Below are 27,465 nucleotides of genomic sequence, written 5' to 3' on the forward strand. Positions count from 1 at the left end.
CATGCGAATGCTGCAAGACACTCCCCCCAGGGGGTGGGGCCCTGGCTCAGTGGAAGGGCATCTGCATGCTTGCATGCAGAAAATCCCGGGATCACTGGGAGAGACCCCCACCTGGAACCCCGGAGAAGCTGCTGCCAGTCAGTGTAGACAACACTGAGATGGATGGACCAGGGGTCCGACTCCCTAGAAGGCAGCCTCCTATGTCCCTGTGGGCTTCTGGCTCCTCTTACATTGCCTCAAAAATGGAAACAAAAACTTATACCAAGTCTCCATAGATGCGTCTGGGATCGGTGCTCTTTCACAGATGGGGGCTGATAAACTTGGCTAACTCCCAAACTCAGATAATTTGCAGTGACTATTTCTCTCTGCGGAAGAAACTGCTGTGCTCCACGGCTAAAGCGGCAGCTTCATTGGAGCTTTCATGCAACAAAGCCTTGTGCGTGCACCACCATGTGAAGCTTGTGGAAGCCCTTGGAGGAAAAGCCACCCTTTCAGGAAACGGCTGCTGTTGCCAGGGCCACAAATCACTTCAAAGTGCCTGGCTGGGGCTAGCTAACCAGGGGCTCCCCTTGCCAGGTGGGTAACACAACCTGCTCCCCCCCTCCCACCCCGAATTCAAACTTTGCACCCCAGAACTCTGTCCACATGGTGGGTAGTAAGGAATCTACCTTGGGGGCAACACGCCGACCAAGGTGTTCCCCATGGAGCAACCGGACAGTTAACCTGCTTTTGACGCAGAGCAAAACTGCTCCATGGAACTGTGGAATAACTGGTGGAAAAACCCATTGACTCATTTGCAAGGAATTTCCCCATCGTCTTACAGATCCAGAAAATCTGGGGAAGCTCACATCTTCCCACCAAAAGACGCTGGCCCAATTCTGCAGGGCACGCAGGCAGAGACGGGCAAACCATTTCACCCACAACCATCACTGTAGGCCCAGTCACACATTATATTCAACCTAAGTGTGCAGATCTGTATACAGTTACAGCCATTCACATGTTATGCTGGCCGCAGGCACAGAAGTACACTTCCCTTCTGTACCATGCATCTGAAGGGCCTGGATCCAGGTTCACCTCCAAAATGAACGCAGGCAGGCACAGTCATTTTCACAAACATGCGCACAAGCATACAAGCATCTGCACACTCGTACAGCACAATGTCTGAATCAGGCCTGTGTTTTAGCCCGTTTCAGGTAGGCAGGCAGATCCAGAAAGCACAGACGTCGGAAGCGGCTGTCAGTTCCATAGGGCAGCCTTGGGCAAGCCACTCTTACAGCCCCAGCAATATGAGGACAACAACATCAACCAATACCACCCATATGGAACCGGGCTTTTGTAAGAATTACTGAGATAATGTATCCGAAGCACTGAACACTCCAAGGATGAAGTATTAGTAAGACACCGGCCTCCTTGGTTCTGCTCCACTATTCTTCCTCACACCCACCACGAATTCAGTAACTTGCGGAGTCAGAAGCCCTAAACGCTCCGGTCTTTTGCACATGGAGATGATGCACATCCGCTCGGGATGCAAAAGCTCCAAGGCCGAGTGCTGGGCTACAAGAGCACCATCAGTCACTCAACTACGCCAGCTGTGGTGCACAAGGCTCATTCCAACGCCACAGAGGCACTGACTGGCGCTTCGGCCGCCACGGCTCACAGACTCAAAGAAGGGTTTTGTGTTGGGCGGCAGCACCAAAGGGAACAGAGAGGTGAACAGAGCATCTTAAGAAGCCTCAGGAGAAGCGGAAACCTGTGGTGATGAACTTGCCGCCACATCTCCTGCTTCAGCAGCACAGCCACTGCTTTCAGCCCACAATGAATAGGCAAGTCGCTCACTGAAAGCCAGAGTGCCTGATGCGCCAGTCCAAACGTCTGGCTTCGTTTATGCAATGGCTTGTCCATTGATCTATTCATGTGTGCGGGCAAACAGTGGAGGAGGGGCAGAGCCCAAGGGTGGAATACCTGCGTTTTATGCAGGAGGTCCCAGGTTCAATCCCTGGCGGCATCTCCAGGCAGGGCCGGGAAAGACGCCTGCCTGACAGCCTGGGGATCCACTGCCAGTCCATGTAGACAAGACGGAGCTGGAGCGGCCAAGGGTCTGACTCGGTAGAAGGCAGCTGTGTGGGTGTTTTATTTCATTTCATTTCTGTACTATAATGGGAAGAAACACACCCCTCTGTTCAGGAGCAGGGGGACAAGGTGTGTCCGTGCAGGCACATATGGCAGGTACATACAACCACATCCCCCTCCTCCTGCACAGACGCTGCTCATTACCTATCCCACCGTGCCTCACACAAGGAGGATGCAAAGGGGTCATTTCACCAACTCCATGGTACCTGCTCTACGGATGACAATGCACACATGAATGTGTCTCCGTTTTGCACATCAGGCACACAAAAGATGCAATTACAGGCATATGCACATCCTAAAGGTGAGGTGAACTGTGTGTCTATCTAAGTTCTCAGATGCTGAAGCATCTGAAAATCCATTCATAGCTCTCGACTGAAGCAACTCTGCAGGGCTTCTGCTTGCCAAGATGCTACATGATACACACACACACACACACAAGCGCGCACAAGCAATCTCTGCTGAAAGCTGACTCACATACACACATTCCCTCTCCATCTACTTTAGGCTGAGCTGTTGTGACATCATGATAGGATTTATTTGAACCTAAATAATCAGAGGTAAACAGAATGATGACCAAAGTGCAGGTTCTTTGTGAGAAGTGAAAAGTCAGTCTGGCTAAGAAAAACCTTGCACAGAGCCTCACACAACGGGATCATTCATTGGATTTGTTTAAATGTGTTAAACCAGCCTTTTAGATGAATGACATGACACAGTTTTAACAAGGAGCCCACTGAACTCATCAACTCACTATGGTAGCAGTAATTACCTGCATCCAATATGCCTTGGGCCAGGATCGCTCCAAACTTGGCCATCACATCATCGTGTTTATCATTGATGACTTTGGAATAGAGCTGTCTGAATTGGCTGACCTGAGAGAGAGAGAGAGAGAGAGAGAGAGAGAGAGAGAGAGAGAGAGAGAGAGAGAGAGAGAGAGAGAAAGGGATGTAAGGTTTAAACACAACTAGCTGAGCAGATGACACAAGGCCAATGTGACACAGTGCAAACAACTCCAATAAAAGGAATAAAATATTTCTAGAATTGTTCCAACCAACCAACCAACCAACCGGTTTACACATATCTAAAGTAGTCTAATAACACAGGCAGACATTTGGGGTGGGGGTGGGGGGGTGGCAAATGTCTGTTTTTTATTTACCATATTTACCTGAATACAAGAAGACTCTGAATTTAAGATGAGCCCTTTAAAAAATAAAAGGTTAAACACTTAATTTATACCATTATTTACCCAAAAGGAAGAGGAGACTGAATTTATGATGACCCTGATTTCTAACATGAAAGAACTTGGGGAAAAACTAGTCTTGGATTCAGATAAATGCAGTATTTGCCTTGTACGTTTCCAAATATTACATGCTGGGTGAAAACATCTGACCAAGTATTTAAGCTGAACTGGATAGCATCAGCCAGTGGAAATGAGAGTGGCATAAGAGGTATGTAGGAGCAGCCTCAATAGCCGCCATTTCTTTCTTCTCCAGCTGTGGCCAATGAAGACAGCCAGGACATTTCTGCCCAAGGACAGAAAGTATGTTCCAAGAAGCAGGATGCGACTCCTCCCGCTACTCAATTTTCCTTATAAATCAAACCGAATTACCGAAGCTGCTAATATGATTCCTTCCTAAGCCAATTCCTCTGCATGTTTAGAATTGCTTTAGAATAATGAATGGAGGAGTGTTTCCGTAAAAGCTGATGATGAAAGAAAACAAGGAAGCCAGTCTTACACGCACCAAAGGTTTTATTTTGCTGGCTGCAACGGAACTCTTTTAGAAAAATATATTTAATTTAAAAACTAATGACAAAGTCTCCAAATGCTCCAACTCCACTCATCCCATCTTCCCCAGTCTGCATTTGCATAGGAGCTTTGCTCCGGAACCTTTCCAATGACAAAAAGTCAATCCCAGACAACAAGGAGTGGGATACTCAAGTATGTGCTTTGGTGTCTTCTGCCGAGTTTTCTGGCCTTTGGTGGCATCAATCTCAAGAGAGAGGGAAAAAGCCATTCTACAGATCAGTCCCATCGGGGAACTTCATACCCTCCAGCTGGTTTGTGAAGCCCAGGCAGACCAGACTGCGGGAGCCACAAACAAATCCACTTCAGGACTCAATAAAGGTGTGTTGAATAAATCGAATAAATCTGTTGCAGAAGCCTGGGTCAGACCTTGAGAGCTCAGAGCCACCACATTTGGCATTACTGGGTTCTCTCTGATCACACAGGTCACCGTCCTTCCCCAAAATTAGCCTCACAGGAGTCAGGCAGCTAGCATGGAGAAGCTGTGATGAGGGGGGAAAGCCCCGAGGCCAGGGTGACTTGATGGGCCCGACGTGATCTGTGGTTGTCTTCCCTAGCTGGTGAGGTTTCATCTGGCCCTGTCGAAATGCAGATCCTTCAGCAAGTCACAGAGAAAAAATAGTGAGACTTGCATAATGTTGACACCTGTTTCCTATCAACTGCATTTATTTGCCAGTGGTGTGCACTAGGATCAATTCATATCTCCCACCCACCACCACCATAGCCAGGGCAGAATGACATCATCTGCTAACATATGGTGTACCCTCTGGGGTCCTCTGGGGAGTACGACTGTTTAGTGAGGAGGGAAAGCAGTGGGTGGAAGAAAGGTTAAGCAACCAACATCTATCTCCTGCAAGTTGCCCATTCTGGACTCTGCTTAGCTTAGCAAACTCACCCATCAGGATCTTATTATACATGGACATCCACCATGTACTTCTGGCCTCAGATATGTGACTAAGAGACTTGGAGAAGAGCCTGAAACCTGATGAATTGTAGCACACAAGTGTATACTCTAGGCAAATTTCGACAGTGCCATCCTCAATGTCTCCCCCAAAAGACAACAATAGGGAGAAGGATCTAACAGGGATAAAGTAACTGAAAATATGGACTGTTCCTGGAAGCCATGGATAGCTGCAGTGTATACAGATATGTGAAATGTCCCTCCCCCAACCCACACACTCATACCAGAAACTCCGATGTTAAAAGCTACTCAGTCCAATAGCTCTACCCCTTCACAAGGGTGGGCAACAACAATTTAAACAAAAAGCCCACACACACAACTACAACTAAAAAGCACTCAAAAACACGAGTTGCTCTCGGGCCTGCTTAATCCCGACTGCTGAATGACAGCTCAAAGTGGAAACTTTGACAGCTCTTTTCAAGAACTGAGCTTCTCTGGGTGCCAAGTGCTTCCCTTGAGACCAGATTCTGCTCCTGCTGCATGGGCGGACCACACGCAGGCCGGGCCCAGAACCCTCCAGTGAAGCAGGACACTCTGTGCTGAAGCTGCTTTCAACACTTTGCAAGAACCTTCCCAGCCAGCAAGGAAGCAAAAGGCGCTGCAGCCAGTTGATGAACGATTCAAACCAGGTTGTCTTTTGCTTGGGGTGCTGCCACCTCATTCCTGTGGCTCTGAGCTGTGGACTCGTGGATTCAAATTGTTTATAGAATCTTGACAGTTGCTATAAACGCTGAATTTCCTTTTGGTGAAAAAGTTGCTAGCCACATGGGCCATGATCTGGAATTCACATCGTAATCAAATCTTCAGAGCAACAGATCACGGACAAAGCCGGGAGACATTCCACAGATCTGCTAATGTTCACGCTGGCGTCTGCAGTCTGACAGCAAAAGGCCTCTGTGTACGACGGGGGCAAAGAGACCGGGCGAGGCCCTTGCAGCACAGAGCTCGGGGTGGAAGCCGCTCAGCACCGCCACCAACAATGCTTGCTCATGGAGGCAAGAGACCATCCGCTGTGGCTGGTTTCAAGGCATCCGATACTCAGCCTGAAATCGGGGTTCCCCAAACTTCTGAGAGCTTAAGGCCCCTTACAATCGGAATGAAAAGTGGAGGCACAGATTGTCATTGCATTGAAAAGAACTGTTTTTAGGATGTGGACCTACCTCAGAGAAGGCCACCCCCAATATTTCTGGAGGAGTCACTGAAAAGCCTCCTGACAGAAAGGAGGCAAACCCAGAACAGCAACTCACACAGGGATGCAACCATTGTTCCCTCTAAGGCATGCGCACACTCACAAGTTTTTTGATGTCTGCTCAGTTAATTTTAGATCCCGCTCAGGTTGAATCAGGAATGTCCCATTCTGAATGCATGTGTGCACACAATGTCTTGATACTGCCACCCACAACAAAATTCATTCTGCACATAGATGAAAATAATTAGAGAACACACTGGAAGCAACGGGCAGCTGCTTCTGCTGTTTTTCTCCATCAGGACTTTTTGAAGGGTCCCATCACACTCTATGCAGAGAGGTGTTGGATTTCTCTGTGCCCAATGGAGGCTGATTGGAAGGTGGCAAAGCCAGAGTGGCAAATCATGAAGACACATAGCAGGCAACCTCTTCTGCAGCAGGAACACTGAACTCACTAAAGCACTGAATTAACACACTTAACAACACAACACACTAGCAGTATTATCACAGCACACAGTTTGGGAATTACTGATTGAAGTAACCCCGAGACAGGAATCACTTTTGCTTAAGAGGACCAAACCAGGGTCCTGCCATTTGACTCTGGTGGACAAACACGTATCTGAGCCCCTGCTTGAAATCAGATGGGCAGCGTTGGCCAGAGAGAGTCCAGCAGCCCTGCCAATGGCCAAGAGGTGCAGCGTCAACACCTCTGTTCCTACAGGGACCCACAATTTTCATCCCTTCTTGCTTCAGAAAAGTCTAACATCTTTGAAAACTGATCTTGGAAGTAAACTAAATCGCTACGTACAAATACACTTGCTGAATACAGCATTCTGCTTTCTTAAGCACAGCAGTTCTTTTACATTCATATAGAACCTGGAGTTCACCCACCCACCCAGCACTCCCCCTTCCAATTTCAGTGAGTCAACACAGTATAGTTCACTTTTGGTGGGGCAGCTGTTGATGAAATACGGACCCTCCCCTTGTAGGGTCTATGACTACAGTGTGGGCCTGGCCCTTCCAATGTCAAAGGAGAAAATCTCCCCCCCACCCGCGACCCCCGCCACACACACTCACACACGCAAATCCACCAAGCAGTTCTCCTGCAGATGCTCCACTGAAACGAGCAGTGGCAACACAAGCACATCTCTCATCATGGTGAGGCCACCTCCAACTACCTGCTTTCATCCACTGTGATTCCAGACACCCTCCCTTTGTGGGCAACCATCCCATGCCACTCCTGAACTCTCTGGATATGCCAGACCAGAACTGGGAAGAACAGGCTGCACGTTATTTTTAGAACAAGGTATGAAACCTGTGGGCGCCATCTCTCCCACCCGACAGGACTGCAGGGCTCTTTGAAGTTTTACAGCCTTGGAAGACGCCGGCTGGGATCCATCTGGGTGCTGTCCAGGACAACACGAGAACACAGGCAGCGATTCAACTCCACCTCATTTACAGCTTTTTACCATCCTGATGGTTAACAATGGCCAGAACTACTCAACTTGCAATTTCCACAGATGCTGGGGGGGGAACAAAACTGCCAACCAGAATGTTAAACAAACCCAACCTAATCGCTCAGGGCACTTGCTACAAGCACTAGAACATGGCAACGGTCTCCTCCTCCCAAGTTCACTGGGTGCAATGCAAGATGGAGAGCTGCGCGTTTCACGGGACTTTGGGCTAAAGGAATTAACCGGCCAGCCTTAGCAGCGAGGACTTAAGCAGGCTGGCAGAGGCCTCAATCAGTGCCTTGGAGATGTCAGGTGCATGTGCCCCACTCCTGGACCCAGGGCCTGAGGTGCTCAAGCAGTGAGGCAAATCATACTGTGTGGTGGGGCTTTGCAAAGGAAAAAGGCAGGCCAGGGTGCCTAATGTCAGGATGAGACAGATTTGCAGCTGGGAAGCCAAGCCAAATTGGGTTACAAGTAGCGTAACAGAGTGGAGCTGGTATGGCCAAGAAACAAGGATGAAACAGGCATCCTAATGCCTCTGGCTCCTTCACATAATATTACATGGTGCCCCCTCTCCTTCCTTCAAACACCTCCTCATCCACAAAGACTTTGATCCAAAGTCTTTAGGCTTACAGAAACTAATGAACAGGTCCCTGCCCCAAGAAATCTACAGCAGAAGTGTTGTCAGAGGAAGACACCACAGAGGAAGAAGATGGGAACAAGGGAAGAGTATAAAGGTAAAGTGTGCTGTCAAGTCGATTTCGACTCCTGGCGCCCACAGAGCCCTGTGGTTGTCTTTGGTAGAATACAGGAGGGGTTGACCATTGCCTCCTCCCATGCAGCATGAGATGATGCCTTTCAGCATCTTCCTATATCGCTGCTACCCGATATAGTACCAGTGGGGATTTGAGCTGGCTACCTTCTGCTTGTTAGTCAAGCATTTTCCTGCTGCGTCACTTAAGGTGACTAAGGGAAGAATATACTTAAATGCAATTATACATACATAAACTTCAGTTTCTGGCAGGTACAAGAACTTTGATCCTCAGTAGACTAGAGAAAGGACTACACTGAGGGGCAGGAGACAGGCTTTGGGGTTCAATTAAGATGGAACCCCTTCATAGTTTGGACTTGACTTCTAGTGCAGGTGGAGAAGAACAAGTACTTGTACAAGTAAAGTCTACAAGAAAACATTTCCCCTTTAACTGCAATGTTTATTATAGTGGGCATTTATACATGTTTGAAGATTTTGGATTTGGAAGAAGAATCTGCCTCCGGTTCTTAAGCAAGAGCTTCCAGGAAGCCTAGATGCTTTAGGGGGAAAAGTGGACTCTGGAAATGAGCAGATAACGAATCACTACAAAATTGCCACATATCCGCATTGCAAAAGCATGCTGTATTAGGGTGAAAGTGGACTTCAAAGTACAAAGAGTGTTAACACCTGGTCCTGTTCAATTGGACTGTTTTAAAATCCAGCTAGAAGTCTGCTGTGTGTTTCAGTTCCATGGAAATCCTTTATTTATTTTGCTTTTCACACTCAAGATCTGGGCCCCAAATTAGAATGCTTTGTAAATTAAAACTTCTAAAGATGCCAAAGGTTAATTTATCAGAACTCCTTTTGTAAAAGAATGGAAGTTTATTAAAGTGAGCCTCCTCCCAATTGCACATATGAACTTAGGAAAGGGCATTCTTTCAGGAAAGAAGGTTAAACGCTGTTTAAACAAACCAGTGCAGAGAGCACGACAGAGCTGAAGATGAACAATACTCATGCCTGAGAGCTGAGCAGCAGCCTCTAGAAGCAACTGGCTAATATTATGAGGCAGAATAAATATGGTTGAAATGTGACTTGACCAGGGAGAGACCAGCCCCCTGGGATCAAGAACTTCTCTAGTAGCACATGAGGTTGCCCAAAGGAATTCTGTGATGATGCAAATACCTCTCAGTCACCCTCTTCCACCCAGTACGTAGTCCGGAAACTACAGTTGGTCCAGAATGCGGCAGCCAGGCTGGTCTCTGGGTCATCTTGGAGAGACCATATAACTCCTGTATTGAAGGAGCTACACTGGCTGCCAATATGTTTCCGGGCAAAATACAAGGTGCTGGTCATAACCTATAAAGCTCTAAACAGTTTGGGCCCTGGGTATTTAAGGGAATGCCTTCTTCGGCATGAACCCCACCGCCCACTGAGATCTGCTGGAGAGGTCCGTCTGCAGCTGCCACCGGCTCGTCTGGTGGCCACTCGGGGGTGGGCCTTCTCCGCTGCTGCCCCGAAGCTTTGGAATACGCTCCCTAGTGAAATAAGAGCCTCCTCATCTCTGACAGCTTTTAAAAAGTCTTTAAAAACACATCTCTTCACCCAGGCTTTTAATTAATGTTGTTTTAATTGTTTTTAATGCTGTTTTAAAATATTATTTTAAATTTTTAATTTGTTGTAATGTGTGTGTGTGTGTCCCCCATTTTTGTCTTAATGAATGTTTTATTTTGTTTTTATTTTGTTGAAAACCACCCAGAGACGTAAGTTTTGGGCGGTATAGAAATGTTTTAATAAATAAATAAATAGTACTGAAAGAGAAGTTGCTTTTGGTTTGGTCAGCCTCACCTTGGGGCTCCCTCCCAGCCAACCGTTGTCCCTCCAGCCCTACTCTGGGAACCATCAACTGCAGGTGCTCAATTGTCCTCAACAAGGGAAAGGACGTTTTCAGTGGTGGCTCCTGCTCTTGGTTTTGCAGGCACTCTCCAGAGGGGAGTTAAAACCTAAACCTTTTCTTTGGGGTCTTTAGCAGTTAAAGCAAGGAACTTGGGTTTTTTGTTTTTTTTCCCCCAATTCTTTTTACATATTTGGATGTTCTGCTTTGATCATCCTGCTGTTTCACTAAACTTTTTGCCTATTGGTTTTTAAAACACATTTTCATGCTTGAATGGCTCTAGTATGTTTTGACTGTCTGCCTTGGGAGCGATTATGGCTTAAAAGCATCAGCGGGTGGGTTCACATAACCCACTGAAAGTCGGTAAGAAGTTGGGGAGAGGAAGTTCCCATGACGTGTACTCCTGTGTGGCATATCGCCCAAACCCACCCAATGGCAACCAGCTAATCCAACTGGTTACTGACTCCAACCTGAGGCTCATAACCAAGGGCAGAATTTGGTTTGACAAGATCAGCAACAAGAGCAGGTTCAGACAACACACCACCTGGGAGCATGCAAGCCACGAGAATCTCAAGTTCCTTCTCCCAGACGTCTTACTGGCTTTCAGCAGGTGGTGTGAACCTGCCCTCTAAATACAGTACATTAAAAAATGGAAGACAAGCAAGTCAAGCAGTAATTTTGTACAAGGCCACTGCTGGGCATGAGCACTAACATGAGCTGCCACTTCTAATTTTGCACAGGGCTCTGCACATGTGCGGAGGCCAGCTGAGCGATGGAGGTGGGGCAGCCTCCCCGTGGGATGCTGGGTGAGCCGCTGCTGCAGGGTCTTCCAGACAGCGAAGAGTGTCATTTTTAAAAGGAGTTGCACGCTGCCTCCAGCCCATCTCCCCAGAGCCAGCCTTGCCAACCACTGGGTTAGGGGAGAGAGAAAGTGGGGGGCCTAGGCAAGCGTGGGGCTCGGGGCAATCGCCCTGGTTACCCCCCTGCAAAGGATGGCCCTGGCCAGAGCATCCACTCATTCATTCATTCATTTATTGTATTGTTTATATACTGCCATTCATTAAAGCAATCCCAAGGCAGTTTACAGCAAAAAATTTAAACACAAGATGGTAAAAAAGACACAAATATTAAGTGAAAAAAATATTAAACAAATCTGATTAAAAATTTAAAACAAGAGCATAAAAGCAATACAGACTATAAAGAGAAGCAGCAGAGAATCAAATAAATGCCTGGGCAAAAAGCCAAGATTTTACACTTTTTCTAAAAGCTGTGATGGAGACCGAGGAGCGAATAGCCACCGGGAGAGCATTCCAGAGTCTGGGGGCAGCAACAGAGAAGGCCCTGTCCCGCGTGCACGACAGCCGAGCCTCCCTCATGGTCGGCACCCGGAGCAGAGCCCCCTCAGATGACCTTGTCACATGGGCAGCAACCCTTGGGAGCAGGCGGTCCCTCAGGTATCCCGGGCCCAAACCATTATCATTTAGCACTGATAGAGGTGAAGATGGGGTGTAGTGGCTACACCAGAAGCAGCCAGCTTGCCCAACGCAATGCCCCGTTACTCAAGGGACACTCCTGGTCAGGTAAGAGTGTTGTATGTATCTGGGTTGGGGGGCTGCTGCCCAAAACCAGGTTGGGTTGCCTGATCTGGCTTGTGAGGCTCCAGCCAGCCACTGCTGCTTGGAAGCACCAAAGAGACCTGAGTGATGAAAATGTTGGGATTTATGTGTTTGTATATACATGGTCTTTGTTCTTGCCACTGATGTATTGCCTGCATATGTGTGTATCAGCTTGGAGTAGAGTTTAGAATGTCTGTGTTAATCATCAGTTCTGTAGACTGACTGGTCAGTTTGTATTCCTTACTGGGTGCTGGAGACTTATTTTTCTGTTAGGACGATCTTTCACTCAGAGTAGGGCTGTTTATGATTTGTTAATAGTCAAGTAATAAACCTTTGGAACTTTGTTCAACAGACTTAACAAGCCTCAGTTTCTGCTCAGTTACACTTTGCTACAAAACAGTGCCAGTGCTGAAGGAAAACAAGGCAGTCGGGAGCCCGACTGCACCCCTGCCTTCATGCCATGCCTGCTCTCTTGCTTGCAGACTAGAGAAATGACTGAACTAACATGCACAAGGTGGCAGGAATAGTTACGTGTACATTGCAGGGGGGAACCCTCTCACTTTGGACGTGTTTTCTGGCCCAGAGGGCTGACAGTTTCACAACATACACCCAGCCTCTCTGGCATCAGTCTGCAGTCAGCATCACTCTAGAAGAAAACCTCAGGAGATGGGAAAGTGATCAACAGCCACCCACTGAAATCCAAAGACATGATTCGGCAGTCGGGTTAGAAGGCAGCCAACTCATTAGAGACAACCGGAAAATAAGTCCCCCACAAGGCTGTTCAACAACTCCCCACCCCGAACGACACACAATTTAAGCTCAGTCAGAAGCGTTGCTTATAGCACTGGTGGCATCCCCATAAGCCCAAGGCTGCTCCTGGAGATGCAATGCTTATTCCACTTCAATTTGCAACTGACAGCGACCAAATGAGGCTGTTCAGGAGCAGGGTGTGCAAACCTTCTGCATTCCCGATGTAGGACCCTATATCAGTCCTTTTGCTGAGAAATCCTGTGCATCTGCCCTGGAATCACAGAGACTTGCAGGGGATTCTGGGGGATGTCAGAGGGTGCACCAGCCAGGCCTGTGGACCCTCACCACTGACTGATGTGTCTACTAAGAGGGAGCTCTAGAACACCCATCTCTGTTGGCTTCGCACTAAAGTAACAAAGGGTAGGCTGGCTTTGGGGGACTCCCTGGGACACAGGTTGAAAACGACTGTGCTAGAACCTCTCAGCTGCGGTAGTGAGCCCTCCACACCTAACTTACTCATCCGTTCAGAAAAGAGAAGGAGAACTCTTTCATTTCAGTTTGAGAAGAGGAAATGACAAGGCTTTGGCAGAGAATATGGGGTGTAAGTAAAAAATAAAGGCTGCAGAAATTAAAATCCAGACATTTACCTCGTTAACAGGGTTGGGTCCCCGGCCCCCCTTGCAGAGAAATCTAAAATGGGCACTAAAGCTGGACAACAACTCTCCCCCCACATTCCCCAAAGAATTAGCTTCTTCAATAACTGAATAATCACAAGCACAGCAGCAAGAATAAAACTAGCAGAAAAGCCTGGGAAATAGCCTGCTGCGTCTCTTTCCCACATCGGAGTCGTGGGGGTCTCTTGGGAAGCTCCAGCAAGGCAGTTCTGGCCTGTGCTGCGCAACCAATGGAGGGAGAGCTGGTTCAATACCAACCCTCTATCTCACTTGCCATTTGAGAGCGAAGGCTCAAGCCAAAGTATACGATCCAGGGTGGCACAAGGTGTTTATACAGCCTGGCCATATGCCTTCTGACATCGCTGAGCAAACTCAAAAGTTAAACAGTTCTACCAACACCGGAAAGGGGCTTCTGGTGCATCATTGTGCTAACTCCCATTTACATATCAATGATTCAGAATTCATGTTCCTTTCATGAAAGTATAAGCAACGGCACTTCCACAGCAGCTCCAGGCGCACACGCTGGTTATTCTAGGAAAGGAACATGCTTGTCATAGTGGCAGGCCTCTCTGAAGAGGTTCAGGCATCCCTCAGGTGACGTGCATTATCTGCCTGGCTCCCAGATGATGCTGACTACAGCCCCCATCGTCCACAGCTACAGTGGCCTTTGGTTGGGGATTATGGGAGTTGTAGTCAACAGCATCCAGGAATCCCTGTTACAGGGGACACTGCTGCCCAGATCCTCTCCCCAAACAGCAGGGCGGGGGTAGATGCAGCTGAATGGACATGCCCATGCAACCAGGGGGAGTGGAGCAAAGAGACAGGGTGGGGAGTAGCAAGGCATGTGCAAGGGTTGGCCACAGGGACTCAGCTTTGCAGATGGGCTCCTCCTCTCCCAGGGAATGGGATGGCAATGACAGCAGCAATGATATGTGGCTCAAACAGGAGGGAGGTCATGGCAACAGCCGCATCTCCCGAGGCCGCTTAACAATGAAAGGCGTTGGATGACACTTCTGAGGAGGATTCTTCGAGGCCACCTCGAGAGTTTCAGGACTGAGGAGGGATCCTACCCCAGGCCTTACTAGTCACATCTAACACTATCCACTTCACCAAACTCACTGTCAGTGTTTCTTTTACCCAAAAGGCGTCTTAAGAAGCACGTCAGCAAACGGGGTGGGGAGAGATAATTCTCCAACTTGGGTCCCCAGATGTTGTTGGGCTGCCACTCTCATAATCACCAGCCAGGAGTCTGGGAGCTGAAGTCCAACAACCTGGCCCCGGGTCTCTTGGGCCTGGGTCTCTCCCTGGTGCCTCAGGTGGAGGCTGTGGCCAAGAATGCTTTTTACCAGCTGCGATTGATTCGACAACTCCACCCATTCCTTATGGAGAATGACCTGAAAACAGTGGTGCACCAGCTGGTAACCTCCAGGCTTGACTACTGCAAAGTGCTCTATGTAGGGCTGACTTTGTTCATACTTTGGAAACTCCAGTTAGTCCAAAATGTGGCCGCCAGGTAAACATCTGAGCACCTAAGTTTGAGAAACCCTGAAATAAGGTATTTCAAGAGAGTGGCTAAGCACCTTTTCCAGTACTGAAATGCTCAGCAGAAGTGTCCTGGGCTTATTTTCTGCAAAGTTCATATTCCAGGGCAATGACAATGTTTAATCCAGTTTCTCAACCATTCCACAAGAAAAGTGGTGCCTCCCATTTTCCATATGGGAAACTGATAATGAAAAACTCTGCCTTGGACATTTTTCAAGGCCCCCACCAAGTCTCTCTACCACTGAGCAGGTTCTCTATTTCCAAGTCTAATATTATTCTCCACAAACACATCAAACTGATCTGGACCATCTCTAAAAACAAGACATTCTTTGCTTCCATGCTGCTCTCCTTAAACTTGCCCATGGTCAGCTTCTGATCAATCAGGACCAAACTTCTTCTTCTCCTGCAAGATGTAGATGAGTCAACTGCAACCAGCAGAAGGGCTTATGTACCCTCAAATGACCTGACATTTTGCCACCAGAATGATGAGAGGCCCAGTACTGAAGCTCTTCACTGTGCCTTCACATTCTTGGTTTTGTAGTAGCATGAATTGACCCCTTTGCTAAGAAGGGTCTACTCTGGTTTACATTTGGATGGGACACTACATGAGAGTGCCGTAAGATATTTCCCTTAGGGGATGGGGCCATCTCAATGGAGGAGAATCTGCATATTTGGTTACCAGTTTGTTTCCGAGTCCAATTCAAGGTGCTGGTTTTGACTTTTAAAGCCCTTAATGGTTTGGGCCCAGGATACCTGAGGGACCACCTGCTCCCAAGGGTTGCTGCCCACTTGACAAGGTCATCTGAGGGGGCTCTGCTCCGGATGCCAACAATGAGGGAGGCTCGGCTGTCATGCACGTGGGACAGGGCCTTCTCTGTTGCTGCCCCCAGACTCTGGAATGCTCTCCCAGTGGGTATCCGCTCCTCAGTCTCCATCACAGTTTCTAGAAAGCATGTTAAATCTTGGTTTTTTACCCAGGCTTTTATATGATTGTCTCTACTGCTGCTTCTTTGTATTTTGCACAGTTTTTATGCTTGTATTTTAAATCTTTTTAGTCAAATTTGTTTTATTTTTTAAGCTTAATATTTTAATTGTCGTTTTTATAGTCTTGTTTTAATTTTTGTGTAAACCTCCTTGGGATTGGTTTAATGAAATGCGGTATACAAATTGAACAATAAATAAAATGAAATAAAATAAAAATTTGCATGCAGAAGGTCCAGGTGAATGCCAGGGCGGCATCTCCAGAGAGCCAAGACTCCTGCCTGGAACCTTGGAGAGCTGCTGCCAGTCAGTGTACATGATACTGAACTAGAGGGACCCAGGGTCTGGCTTGGTATAAAGCAACTTCCTATGTACCACTTTTAGATGGACAATGAAAACTGCTTTTCCAGTGAGGCTTTCCAGACATGTCGCCTCTTGAAATTTTAAGAGATTTTAGCCAGCTGCCTATTGTGGTTTGGGATGTTCTTTTAAACTGTATATTGTGGTTTCTTTATTGAATTTATTGTGAGCTGCCTTGAATGTACCACACATAGAAAGGCAGGCTATAAACCAATAAGCTCAACTAACTTATTTCCAGTGCTCTGAGGCCATCCAGTTCAACCTGAGCCATCTCCCTGTCCTCAGCTGCATTGACCTCACCTCCCAAGTTTTGTTTCATGAGCAACATCACCTGAACCTCCCTCCTCCATCCAGACTGCCAACCAAAACACAGAAGGAGGAGGAAGAGGAGATAGGGGCTGTATATACAGAGTCAGACCATTGGTCTATCTAGCTCAGTATTGTCTTCACAGACAGGCAGCGGCTTCTCCAAGTTTGCAGGCAGGAATCTCTCTCAGCCCTATCTTGGCCAAGCCAAGGGAACTTGAAACGTTCTGCTCTCCCCAGAGCGGCTCCATCCCGAGGGGAATATCTTGTAGTGCTGACACTTCTAGTCTCCCATTCATATGCAACCAGGGTGGACCCTGCTTAGCTCAAGGGACAAGTCATGCTTGCTAGAACCAATCCAAAGTGCACATTTTAGGATGCACATCAAAAAAACAATTTGCACAATATAAGCTTAAAAACAAACAGACAAGCCAAACACATGCCGTGTTAGAAACCTTGCTGCACTTACAGCTGTCTTGCTTTCAAACTTGGCCCCAATGGCTGAGGAATGTTATGTTTTATTGGTCAATGAAATCTGAAGATCGTTTTATTTCTCTGCCTAAACAAAAATGCAGCTTTTACTTTATATAGAGGACATGTGTCACAAGGACTTTCTTTCCCAAATAAAAACTTACAGAACATGATTGGAAGTACCAGCCAATGACACACCATGAGCACGTCAAAGAGGAAGGAGCCTGAGGCTTGAAGGAAAGCCAATCTGGGGTAGTGGTTAGAGTGCCAGATTGGGGAGACCTGTCATCAGCTCCCTACTCAGCCACAAAGCTCACTGGGGAATCCTGGACCACTGGCTGCTTTTCAACCGAAGCTACCTCACAAGGTTGTTTTAAGGATCAGGAGGAAAGGAAAATGTTACGTATGCTGCCCAAACCCCTTGGAAGAAGGAAGAGATAAAAATCTAGAAGATGGACAGGTAGGAGACAACAAACTTTCAACTGGGCAGTACGGAGAGGAGTCTGCACATTTCGCTGGATGTGGTAGCCAGCAAGGCCAGGCCCTGCTCCACAGAGGCAAAGGAAGTGCCTCTCTTTTGCGCCCACTTCCTCACACAGCGGTTTACAGAGGAGCAGGAGGTAGGGTTGCAGCCCTGGCAGCACCTCAGAACCAGATACAGCCAAGGGCAGAACTACAACTGAATCGGGTCAGGGTGGGATGTCCCTAGGCCCCTGCGGGAGGGCCCCCTGGCTGGGTGACAGCTTGGCTCTTTGTTCTCCCCTTTACACCTCTCTGAAGGCGGAGTGGGGTAGGGGGCAATCTTCATGTTTTGTCCCATGGTTCACTCAACCTTGCTACGCCCCTGCTGGCACCATTTTGGAAAAGGCCCTCTCTGAGTCCCTGTGTTGTCTATGGCTCCTTAAACATTTGTCACTCCTTCCACAGAATATAATCAGAGACTTTGCTGGTCGCCAGAATCTGGCTTCTCGCTGCCACTGACAACTATCCCCATAGACCCCTGAGAACAAATCTAAGCCAGGAATCCCACTCCATCCACCCAAGGACAGGATCAAATGCTATATCCTTAGGAATGTAAAAAAGCTGAAGAATGTGGCCCTAGATTCAGTTTCTTTAGAGAAAGTGTGTGGTCAGTGCTCCTGGAAATCTCAGAAAGCTGGAGAAGTTGCTGGATATGATTTCTATGTTCAGCAAGAGGGGCTCAATATGCTGTATTGCTCCTTGTCCCTCCCCATGGAATCTGAACAAATTCTGCAAATTTATACAGGTCACAGAATTTAACTGCAATATAGGATGCGCAGCCTGGCCTCGTAAGCTTTCCTTGAACCACTTGAGCGTCACCTCCACTGCCATCCGATTGGCCATTGTGGCTGGGGATGATGGGCACTGTAGTCCAACAACATATGGGGACCCAAGGATGGGAGCCCCTAATCCCTTCCCCAACACTGACTGTAAACCCACAATCTATCCCCACCCAATATCGTTCTTGCCCATTTACTAAAGACTGTAAGCCCTCTAACACAGGAAACATAGGAAGCTGCCATATACTGAATCAGACCATTGGTCCTTCTAGCTCAGTATTGTCTACACTGACCAGCAATGGCTTGGCTAAGGTTCCAGGCAGGAGTCTTTCCCAGCCCTACTTGGAGATGCTGCTAGGCATTGAACCTGGGACCTTCTGCATGTAAAGCAGGTGCTCAACAACTGAACTACAGACCCATTCCCCTCTAAAGCAGGCACCACACACACTGACATGGAAAAGGCCTTCCGATTTCACAACAGTGTAATATGCTAAGGAATACTAGGTTGATTTTTACAACCCCTCTACAAAATCAGTGATACTACACACCAAAGACTTGGAACAAGTCAGTACCCTGCTTGCGAAGGCCTTGTGCTTTAAGCATTGTGCTTACCATTCCCATATAAACATGGAAGCTTATAAATATGCAAGTTCCCAGATCTCTGATGATACAGGTGTTGTTTACAGGTCTTGGAGGAAACTGTTTTACGTTTCTTCCAAGAGACAAAAGGTGTTGTTGGTGGTGGGAGCTCTTTTGGGGAAAGAAAATCCTTTAATTTGATGCAACCACATAATACAGGGAGTCTTTCCCAGGAAATCCAGTACTTTTTTAATTTTTCCAGCAAGCGCAAACCACTTTAAAAAAAAAAAGATATAGTGGCTGTGAAAACTTAGAACAGGAAGTATGTTCCAGGAAATCCAATATGACTTTTTGGGACAGCAGAGTATTACAGAATGTCCATACCAGACATAAAGAAATATGCTCACACATGCTGTGCATACCATAAGCACTAGCAGAACTACTTCATTCCATCCCTGACTTTCCCAGTGATTTCCAGGCTTGTTGTGCCAAAATGAAGCCAAAAAAAAAATCAAAATCAAGAATCAAATGTGTACATAAAAGATGTGGGAAAGCCTCGACAACAGCATTTCTGAGAAAGGTGAAATGTGCAGCATTCTGAAACATGAGTCACCAATGGGATGATGCCACAAAAAGAGGCAAATGCCATGTTAGGCTGTGCAGTTTTACTGAAAGGGACTGTGGCCAGACACCCCCAAATTGGCTCAGGGTCCCTGAAGTCCATGGTTCGATGTGCCTGAGGTCAGTGGTTAGATGTCAGGCTACAAGAGAGTCCACAATCAGAACTCAAGACTAAGGGTTAGAAGCCAGAAGGAACGACTAAGGGGGAAGTCAGGAACCAAACCAGGGACAGGAGAGCTGGTCTTGTGGTAGCAGCAAGCATGACTTGTCCCCTTAGCTAAGCAGGGTCTGCCCTGGTTGCATATGAATGGGAGACTAGAAGTGTGAGCACTGTAAGACCTTCCCCTCAGCAGGGGATGGAGCCGCTCTGGGAAGAGCAGAAGGTTCCAAGTTCCCTCCCTGGCAGCATCTCCAAGATAGGGCTGAGAGAGACTCCTGCCTGCAACCTTGGAGAAGCCGCTGCCAGTCTGTGAAGACAATACTGAGCAAGATAGACCAATGGTCTGACTCAGTATATGGCAGATTCCTATGTTCCCAATTTCAAAATGGTATGCAAGGTGGTTTTCCATTAGTCCTCTTCCTGGTTTTGAGGACACTCAGCTTTATGTTTTTGTGCCATTTTCAGCTGGGGGAGTGGCTGACGTGTTGAACTGTGTCAGGAGGCAGTGAAAGGGTGGATATGGGATAAAAGATTGTAATTAGGTGTGTGTGAGATGGAGACTCTCCTGGTCAGACACACAGATGATTCAGAGATGGTTTATACCAACTGGTTCTCAACTCGGCTGCATTCCCCTAGAACAGGGCAAACCTTTGGGCAGGAGGGCTACATACTTGAAGTAATATGAATGGCAGGCCTCCTCCGGATGCTGTTGCCTGGCAACGATAGCGGCTGCCGCCCACCACCTCTTGCTGTTGTCTGGTGGCGGCGGCGATGGCTGCCACCACCTCTGCCACCTTCTTTTCCTCCTCGCTGCTATTTATTTATTTATTTATTTATTTATTATTGCTTCTCTGTGTAAACTGCTTTGGAAACATTTGTTGAACAGCACTGTTGTTGTCATCGTCTGGTGGCAGCAATCGTTGCCAGTGGCGGCCTCCTTTTCCGCCACTGCTGTGGCCTTTTGCCTGCATGCTGCTTCTACAGCAGCTGGCGAGGGCTGCGGCAGCGCACTGTAATGAGGCCCCCATGCAGAAGTCGCTGAGCGGGCAAAAGGCTGCAGTGGTGGTGAAGGGTGACAAGCAGCAGGAGCAGAAAGGCAACATGGGCTGGATGGTAATCGGGTTACGCGGACTGGAGGAGAAGGGCCTGAGGAATGCTTCTGCCCCGTGAGCTGGAGTTTCCCCACCTCTGCCCTGGAAGAAGCAAATTCATAGCTTGGGAGTTCTCTTAGACCCAACAGTACACTTGGATGCTCAGTTTCTGAGGTGGTCTGCAGGGCTTTTGCCCATGTCTGGCTGGTGCGCAATTTCTATGCCCTCCTTACATCCCCATTGGACTTCTGTAATGTGCTCTACATGGGCTTGCCCTTGAACACCCTTTGGAAACCTCAACTGGCCCAGAAGGCTCCTGTGCAACGTCTTGACTGGTTCAAGATTCATGAACCATATTAACACTGGTCCTTTGTAAACTGCATTGGTTACCAATTTGGGGGGGGGGGGCTGCTGCTGACCTTTTGAGCCCTAAATGGTTTAGGCCAAGATACCTGAAGGATTGTCCTCCTCTCCCTTATGAATCTCTCCCGTCTATAAGAACCTGAAGGGAGAGCCTCCTGCACATGCCACCTTTAGCTAGAATGCATTCATTCATTCAACAACCACATTTTTATACTGCCCAAAACGTACGTCTCTGGGCGGTTTACAAGAAAATAAAAACAGAAAGTAAAACATTAGTTAAAAACAAAAACAAAAAAACATTTGGCTGCCTCAAGGGACAGGGCCTCCTCTGGAGTGGCCCCACTCCTGTGGAACTCACTCCCTGGGGAGATCTGGCTTGCCCCCTCTCTACTGACATGTTGATATATTTTTAAAATGTATCTTTTCCAAAAGGCTTTTTCTATCACTGCTAGCTGAGAAACTGTTTTGAGAACAGTCTGAGCTCCTTTTGTTTCGCGCTACATATTGCAGGACAGTCATCCCTTGCCAACCACGACCTGAGTATCCCCATTTGGTGAGAATTTTTTAGTGATTTTGGAGGGCTTTCAGTGATTTTGTGGGGTTCAGAGGTTCAATCTGCTCATTCCTCTTGGTCACCCTTGCTAACCCTTGCTGTCCCTTGACCATTTAAAATGCCTTTGAGTGATGGGGGGAGGGGTTCAAAAAACGTCCAGAAGTTCAATCTGCTCATTCTCCTTGGTGACTCTTGGCAACATTACAGGATTTTTTTGTGATTTCTAACAATTCTTTTGTATTTCCCCCCTTTATTTTTAGGTCTCTTTGTGGTCGTGGTTCCCCTAGCCTCGCCTTTCCCATAGACTTTAATGCCTCGCCAATTGCAAATTTGCCAACAGTGAGGTTTTGCCAGAACGAACCCTAGTGGTTGGTGAGGGATGGCTGTATATATAACATTATATACTGTGACAGATATCTGAGCAGTCAAGCCAGGAATCACACAGAAGGACACACCACCAGAGACAAGGAGACCAAGTGCTTAGATGACGGCCTAGCATGAACAGGAAGACTTTTACAAGTTGAGTATCCCTTATCCGGACTGCTTGGGACCAGAAGTGTTCCGGATTTCAGACTTTTCCGGATTTTGAAACACTCTTTGCTCTCTCTTGCAAGGCAGGGATGGAGGAGCCTCCTTTGCTGCCTCCTGCCAGGGGAAGGCCAGTTTAAGGGTTAACCTGAGGGAGTCCAGGTTCCTAGAGAGGCGACTGGGAAGAAACATTCGGCAGGGGCACCTTCCCTTACGGCCCCTCCTCCGAGAAAGGAGCCTTTGTGTCTTTTCCTGCCCTCAGGATCTGCAACCCCACCTTGCAGAAGAGAACTCGGTGGTTGCCAATGTAGGTGGGGTGCGCAGGGACCCCAGAGCCGCGGGGGGGGGGGGGGGCGATGCAAGGGAGGAAAGCATGGAGTGGACTTGGGACGACGGAACCAGGGGAGAAATGTCCCGAGTGGGCAATGAGGGGGATGAGATGTGTGCAGCCTTCTGAAATAAGCAAGTTTTGACTGCATGTTTAAAAGCAGCAAAATTGGGGATCTGCGAGTGAGTGAGCTGAGGCGTTTTGTTTTTTGTTTTTGTTACGGCGTGGTGTCCGGATTTTGGAGCATTCCGGATTTCGGATGTCCAGATAAGGGAGACTCAACCTGTATAGTGATTCCTGTTTTAGAAGGATCCAATGGCCAGCCCAGAGCCTGATGTGCCTCTACTCCTGCAGTTTTGGTAGCCCACCATACTGGAGAGCCACACAGAACCCGAGGCTCTCTGCTCCAGCCCTGGCACTTTCTGACACACGGGAGGAAGTGAGAGCTAAAGCGAGAGCCAGAAGTGCACTGGGCAGAAGACATGGATGTGCAAAGCTGGTTGCCTGGTCACCACCGGCAACGAGAAATTGCTCTCAAGCAACCAAAAGGCAACTCAAGTCTTGCAGCACATTTCCTAGCACATTTAGTTCTTTAAACATTAATATATTGACCGGGCTCTCATCACAATCCAATACTTTCACACCAGAAGCTTCTTGCTTTGTTTTGCACGGATCAAAATCTAATAAATTAAAATAACGACTCAGCTGGCAGACTGCCTGTGCTGCTGTGTGGTCTTAGTCTCTGGAAGATACACTTCTCTCCTCCTGTTTATTTTTCTATCATATCTATATACTGCCTGATGTGTGTATCTCTAGTTAGTGTACACAATTTAAAACAAATATAAAACAGTAAAATCAATTAGAACAATTTCACACAAAAAAATTTAAAACAATTTCATAGGATGAGAACAATTAAACAGTTTAAAATTAACTCCAGTTACAAGCCTGAGAGAACAGGTGTGTCTTGAAAGTCTCCCTAAAGCAGTCAGAGATGGCGATGCTCTTACTTTGACAGGGAGTTCACCTTTTCCTAGTCCTAAGGCTGAGACATCACCAAGAATAAAATGTGTGAATTCTCATTTAGCTGTTTGTATTTGCTACAGAAACCATAGTTGCCTTATAAGGGGAGACACCTGAAAACCGCTTTTGTACAGCATTTGTGAGCTATGTAAGATGGCAGTGAGTGAAAAGGCACTTTACAAATGCTCAAAGACCATCCACTACTTCACCTGTTCTTGGGCTCAGCCTTGACAGAAATTTCACTGGCCTAAATTCAAATCCTTGCTCAAATTAAAATGGCAAGGAAGAGGACATAGGAATGTTTACATGCAAAGCCTGCACAGTTTTGCTGCAAACAGATATCAGTTTGCAGGGGGACGGTAACTGAAAAAATTCAAAACGAAAATCTGTGAAGCACCATCAGCAATGAAAAGTTCCAATGCAGCTGTGCTCATGATTCCTCTACATAGTCATTTAAATGACATCAAGGTTTTTTTTAAAAAAGCCAAATATTCCCTCTTCCTTATTGTGTAATGCCAGAATAGCCGAATTCTTAAACTTGTATTGTTGTTTTTTAAGTTCAGAGATTCTGTTTTTCCAAAAACATGTTTTTTTAAAATTCACATATGCACTGTATTGGTAGGAAGGCTTCTATTTTTTTAATTTCCAAAATTGCACTGGGTCAGACCACTGGTCCATCTAGTCCATTGTCAGCGGATCTTCAAAGTATCAATCAGTGGCCATCCCTAGTCTTGCAATCAGAAATCTTTTAACCAAAGATGTTGAGGACTGAACTTGGAACCTTCAGCTACTGAACTCCCAGGTACTGCTTTCTTGACAGCCAGGTTCCTAATATATATACCAGGAGTGGCCAATCCAGATGCTTCAGGCAGCCTACAAACCACAGAGGCCAATCTTTTATACCACTCTTCCCATCTACACCGGAAGAAGGTTTTGAGGCCTCCGTGCACCCAGCTGCTGACAAGGCTGAGTTCCACTACCACCAATGATGTGGCTGGCTTAAGCCCCAGAGTCCTCTACAGCAACAATAGTTCACATGTCGTTTCCCTTCTGGAAACTACCCCAAACACCAGCATGTTCTTCTAGATTCATTAGAAGAATCCAGAAGACAAACCAAGGAGACAGAAGCCTATGGGCTGCTTATGTTCAACCTAAATAAACTAAGGTTAAATGGGAAGGAGAACCCATTGGCATTTCTCATACCATGAGGAAAAGTCTACTTCATCCCGTGCACAAAGAATAGCAGCAAGAAGTTTAAGCTGTAGCAAGCTCAATGCTGGCAACAGAGAGGAGAAAGAGCAGTTCAACGGTCTGGCTAGGGGTCTCCCTGTTTTACAATTTCAAAGAAAAATTGGACAGACACGTGCAAAGAACACTTTTTAAAGTACAGGCCACGCCATCCTAGGTGTGGGTAGCTGGTGCAGAGAACCTTCCAACACCAATTCTTGCTGCATGTGTGTTTTTTTTCACTGGTTTATCAGATCTGTACCAGTCAGCCTCTCCCCACACTGACTGTGAGCAGTCCAACATTCCAGGAGCTCACATGAATCCAAAGGTTGTCTATGAACTCCACGGAGCAAGGACATTCCTAAGGGTATGCACAACAACATCTAGCCAAGCAGAGCACTGTCATCCATGGGGCTAGGAATTCTATGCTATAAAACTGTCAAACTAAAAAAATGCAGACTGGGCAACTGGAATATATTATGCAAATAAGATTATTTGCATACATGAATTTGGCTACCCACCAGGCAAATCAGCGGCCCACAAGACAACTCAAGAGCCACCTCTCAGTAGGTCCAGTCCTCTTTCCGATCTGAGGGAACCCCAAAGCAAGACTACCTAACAGAAACCAACAATGAATGGCATGGAATTTCTTGAACTAGATAAACCAAGGAAATGAGGGAGAAGCCATTATTGTGTATTTGTCCATGCAACCCTTGGTGCAACCTGAAATCTGTTTTGTACCCAGAGTGTAGTCTAATTAAATCTACCTAACACCCCCTGAGCTACATCTAAAGGCTGTCACAGACTGTTGACTTTGGGGCCCAGCTTTGTGTGTCTTGTGGTTTTGCATAACATCCATCCTGAAGAAAAGTTCTGGAGAACTCAAAAGCTTGCTCACTACTTTCTGACATTTTGTTTGGTCTTAGTAAAGGTATTACCCAACTGTGGCTTTTGGATTGGTTGATTGATTGATTTTAAATATGCCAACATGGCTGCTAACAATTTTTGTGTTTACTGGGTAAGTCCCCAACAATATGTAATCAATCAATCAAGAATTATTTATTCAACCAATCAGCACATAATCAATTATTCATTCAAAAGGTGGCAGCTGATCTTGTGATAAAAACCAACATTAGGGAAACTCTAAGAGCACCAGTCCACCCATTTGCACTCCAACTTAGAAGAACTTAAGAACATAAGTACAGCCTGCTGGATCAGGCTCAAGAATGCCCGTCTAGTCCAGCATCCTGTTTCACACAGTGGCCCACCAGATGCTGCTGGAAGCCACAGGCAGGAGTTGAGGGCATGCCCTCTCTCCTGCTGTTACTCCCCTGCAACTGGTACTCAGAGGCATCCTGCCTTTGAAGCTGAAGGTGGCCTATAGCCCTCCAATTAGTAGCCAATAACTCAAGACAGATATGAGCCCACCCAAAATGGAACCAATCTGTTGATAAACAGCTGCAGTTTGAAGTCTACAACCCAGGCTACTAAAAAACATCCAAGATAAAAGCTGAACCAAACAAGAACCCCTGCCCTTCCTGGTTAAATCTGTTAGAGTAGGACATGCTAGATGTAAAGAAGTGAACAAGCACAGGAACACAGGAAGCTGCCATATACCGAGTCAGACCATGGGTCCATCTCGCTCAGTATTATCTACACAGACTGATAGTGGCTTCTCCAAGGCTGCAGGAAGGAATCTCTCTCAGCCCTATCTTGGAGATGCTGCCAGGGAGAGAACTTGGATGCTGTTCCCAGAGCAGCCCCATCTCCTAAGGGGAATATCTTACAGTGCTCACACATGTAGTCACCCATTCATATGCAGCCAGGGCAGACCCTGCTTAGCAAAGGGGACAAGTCATGCTTGCTACCACAAGACCAGCTCTCCTTCAAAAAAGGAGCACTGATTCCTTGCCTTCTGCAAGTTGAAGCCAGAATGTCTCTACCCCATGTTCCAAACTATTCTCTGGGTGACCACCAGAGAGTCTTGCCTTTCAGCCCTACATAGTTCTGGGAAGCTGCTGTCATTTGGGTGCAAAAGGTTCCATGTTGAGTCCAGTTGGCCCTAATATATAATATCAGACTTAAGGACAAACCTGACAGACCGATTCTTGATGCTCATGCACACACTCCTCCCAAGCTCATTGGCAAGGGCTTCTTGGAGGAAACCACTCACTAAAACAACTGCTGCTAGAAGCAGATGGAGGAGGGGTGTTGACATGTCATCTTGAGCCAAGAGCGATTTGTCTTGCATACCTCCCTGACTGAAGATGCATCACTCACCTTTGGACAGAGGATCTCTGTCTGCTGTATCATGATAAGGGCAGATGCAATCAGAGCGCCTTGACGCACATAGTTCACGGGATCATTTGTCATTGGCTCCAGCAAATTAATTGCTTCCTATTGGGAGAGTGGGGAGAGAAGAACCACACACAGAATATTAACCTTATTACTTTCCAAACGCCAGGCTTTCGTCAGGATTATCAGATTAGGATCAGCAGGCCAGGGAATGGAGCTCTGCTTATTGCATTTGTACATTTCGCCCATCACAGTGGTAACAGGGCAAAGAGCTCACACACAGAGGATTAATTGTTGCCTTTTTTTTTTTTTTTTTAAAGAAAGCAATCGCTCAATTTACACTCAAAAGTTCAAGAACAAAAAGAACATGAAGATGGACTACTGTGTTTAAGGAAATATGTGCTTCTTGGAAACAGAGGTGTGAGAATTATTAAGTAAGCTATTTATTTAATGTCCTAAATTATGCCTATATTTGGCATCAAGATTTAAAACAAAACAAAACACAAAAAACAGAAGGCCATATCA

The 27,465-nt window shown here is 46.9% G+C and overlaps 1 protein-coding gene across 1 annotated transcript in view; it reads right to left on the reverse strand.

Annotated features, from left to right (window-relative positions):
• Positions 1–27,465, reverse strand: part of PSMD1 (proteasome 26S subunit, non-ATPase 1) — a 133,497-nt gene that overhangs the window by 18,246 nt on the left and 87,786 nt on the right. The window contains exons 18-19 of the mRNA XM_053310099.1: positions 26,926–27,042; positions 2,897–2,999 (exon numbers count right to left, since the gene is read on the reverse strand). Of these exons, the coding sequence (XP_053166074.1) occupies positions 2,897–2,999; positions 26,926–27,042 (220 nt within the window). The remainder of the gene's footprint in view (positions 1–2,896; positions 3,000–26,925; positions 27,043–27,465) is intronic.

This window comes from Hemicordylus capensis, chromosome 3 (genome assembly GCF_027244095.1).
Source record: "Hemicordylus capensis ecotype Gifberg chromosome 3, rHemCap1.1.pri, whole genome shotgun sequence".
Lineage (NCBI taxonomy): Eukaryota > Metazoa > Chordata > Lepidosauria > Squamata > Cordylidae > Hemicordylus > Hemicordylus capensis.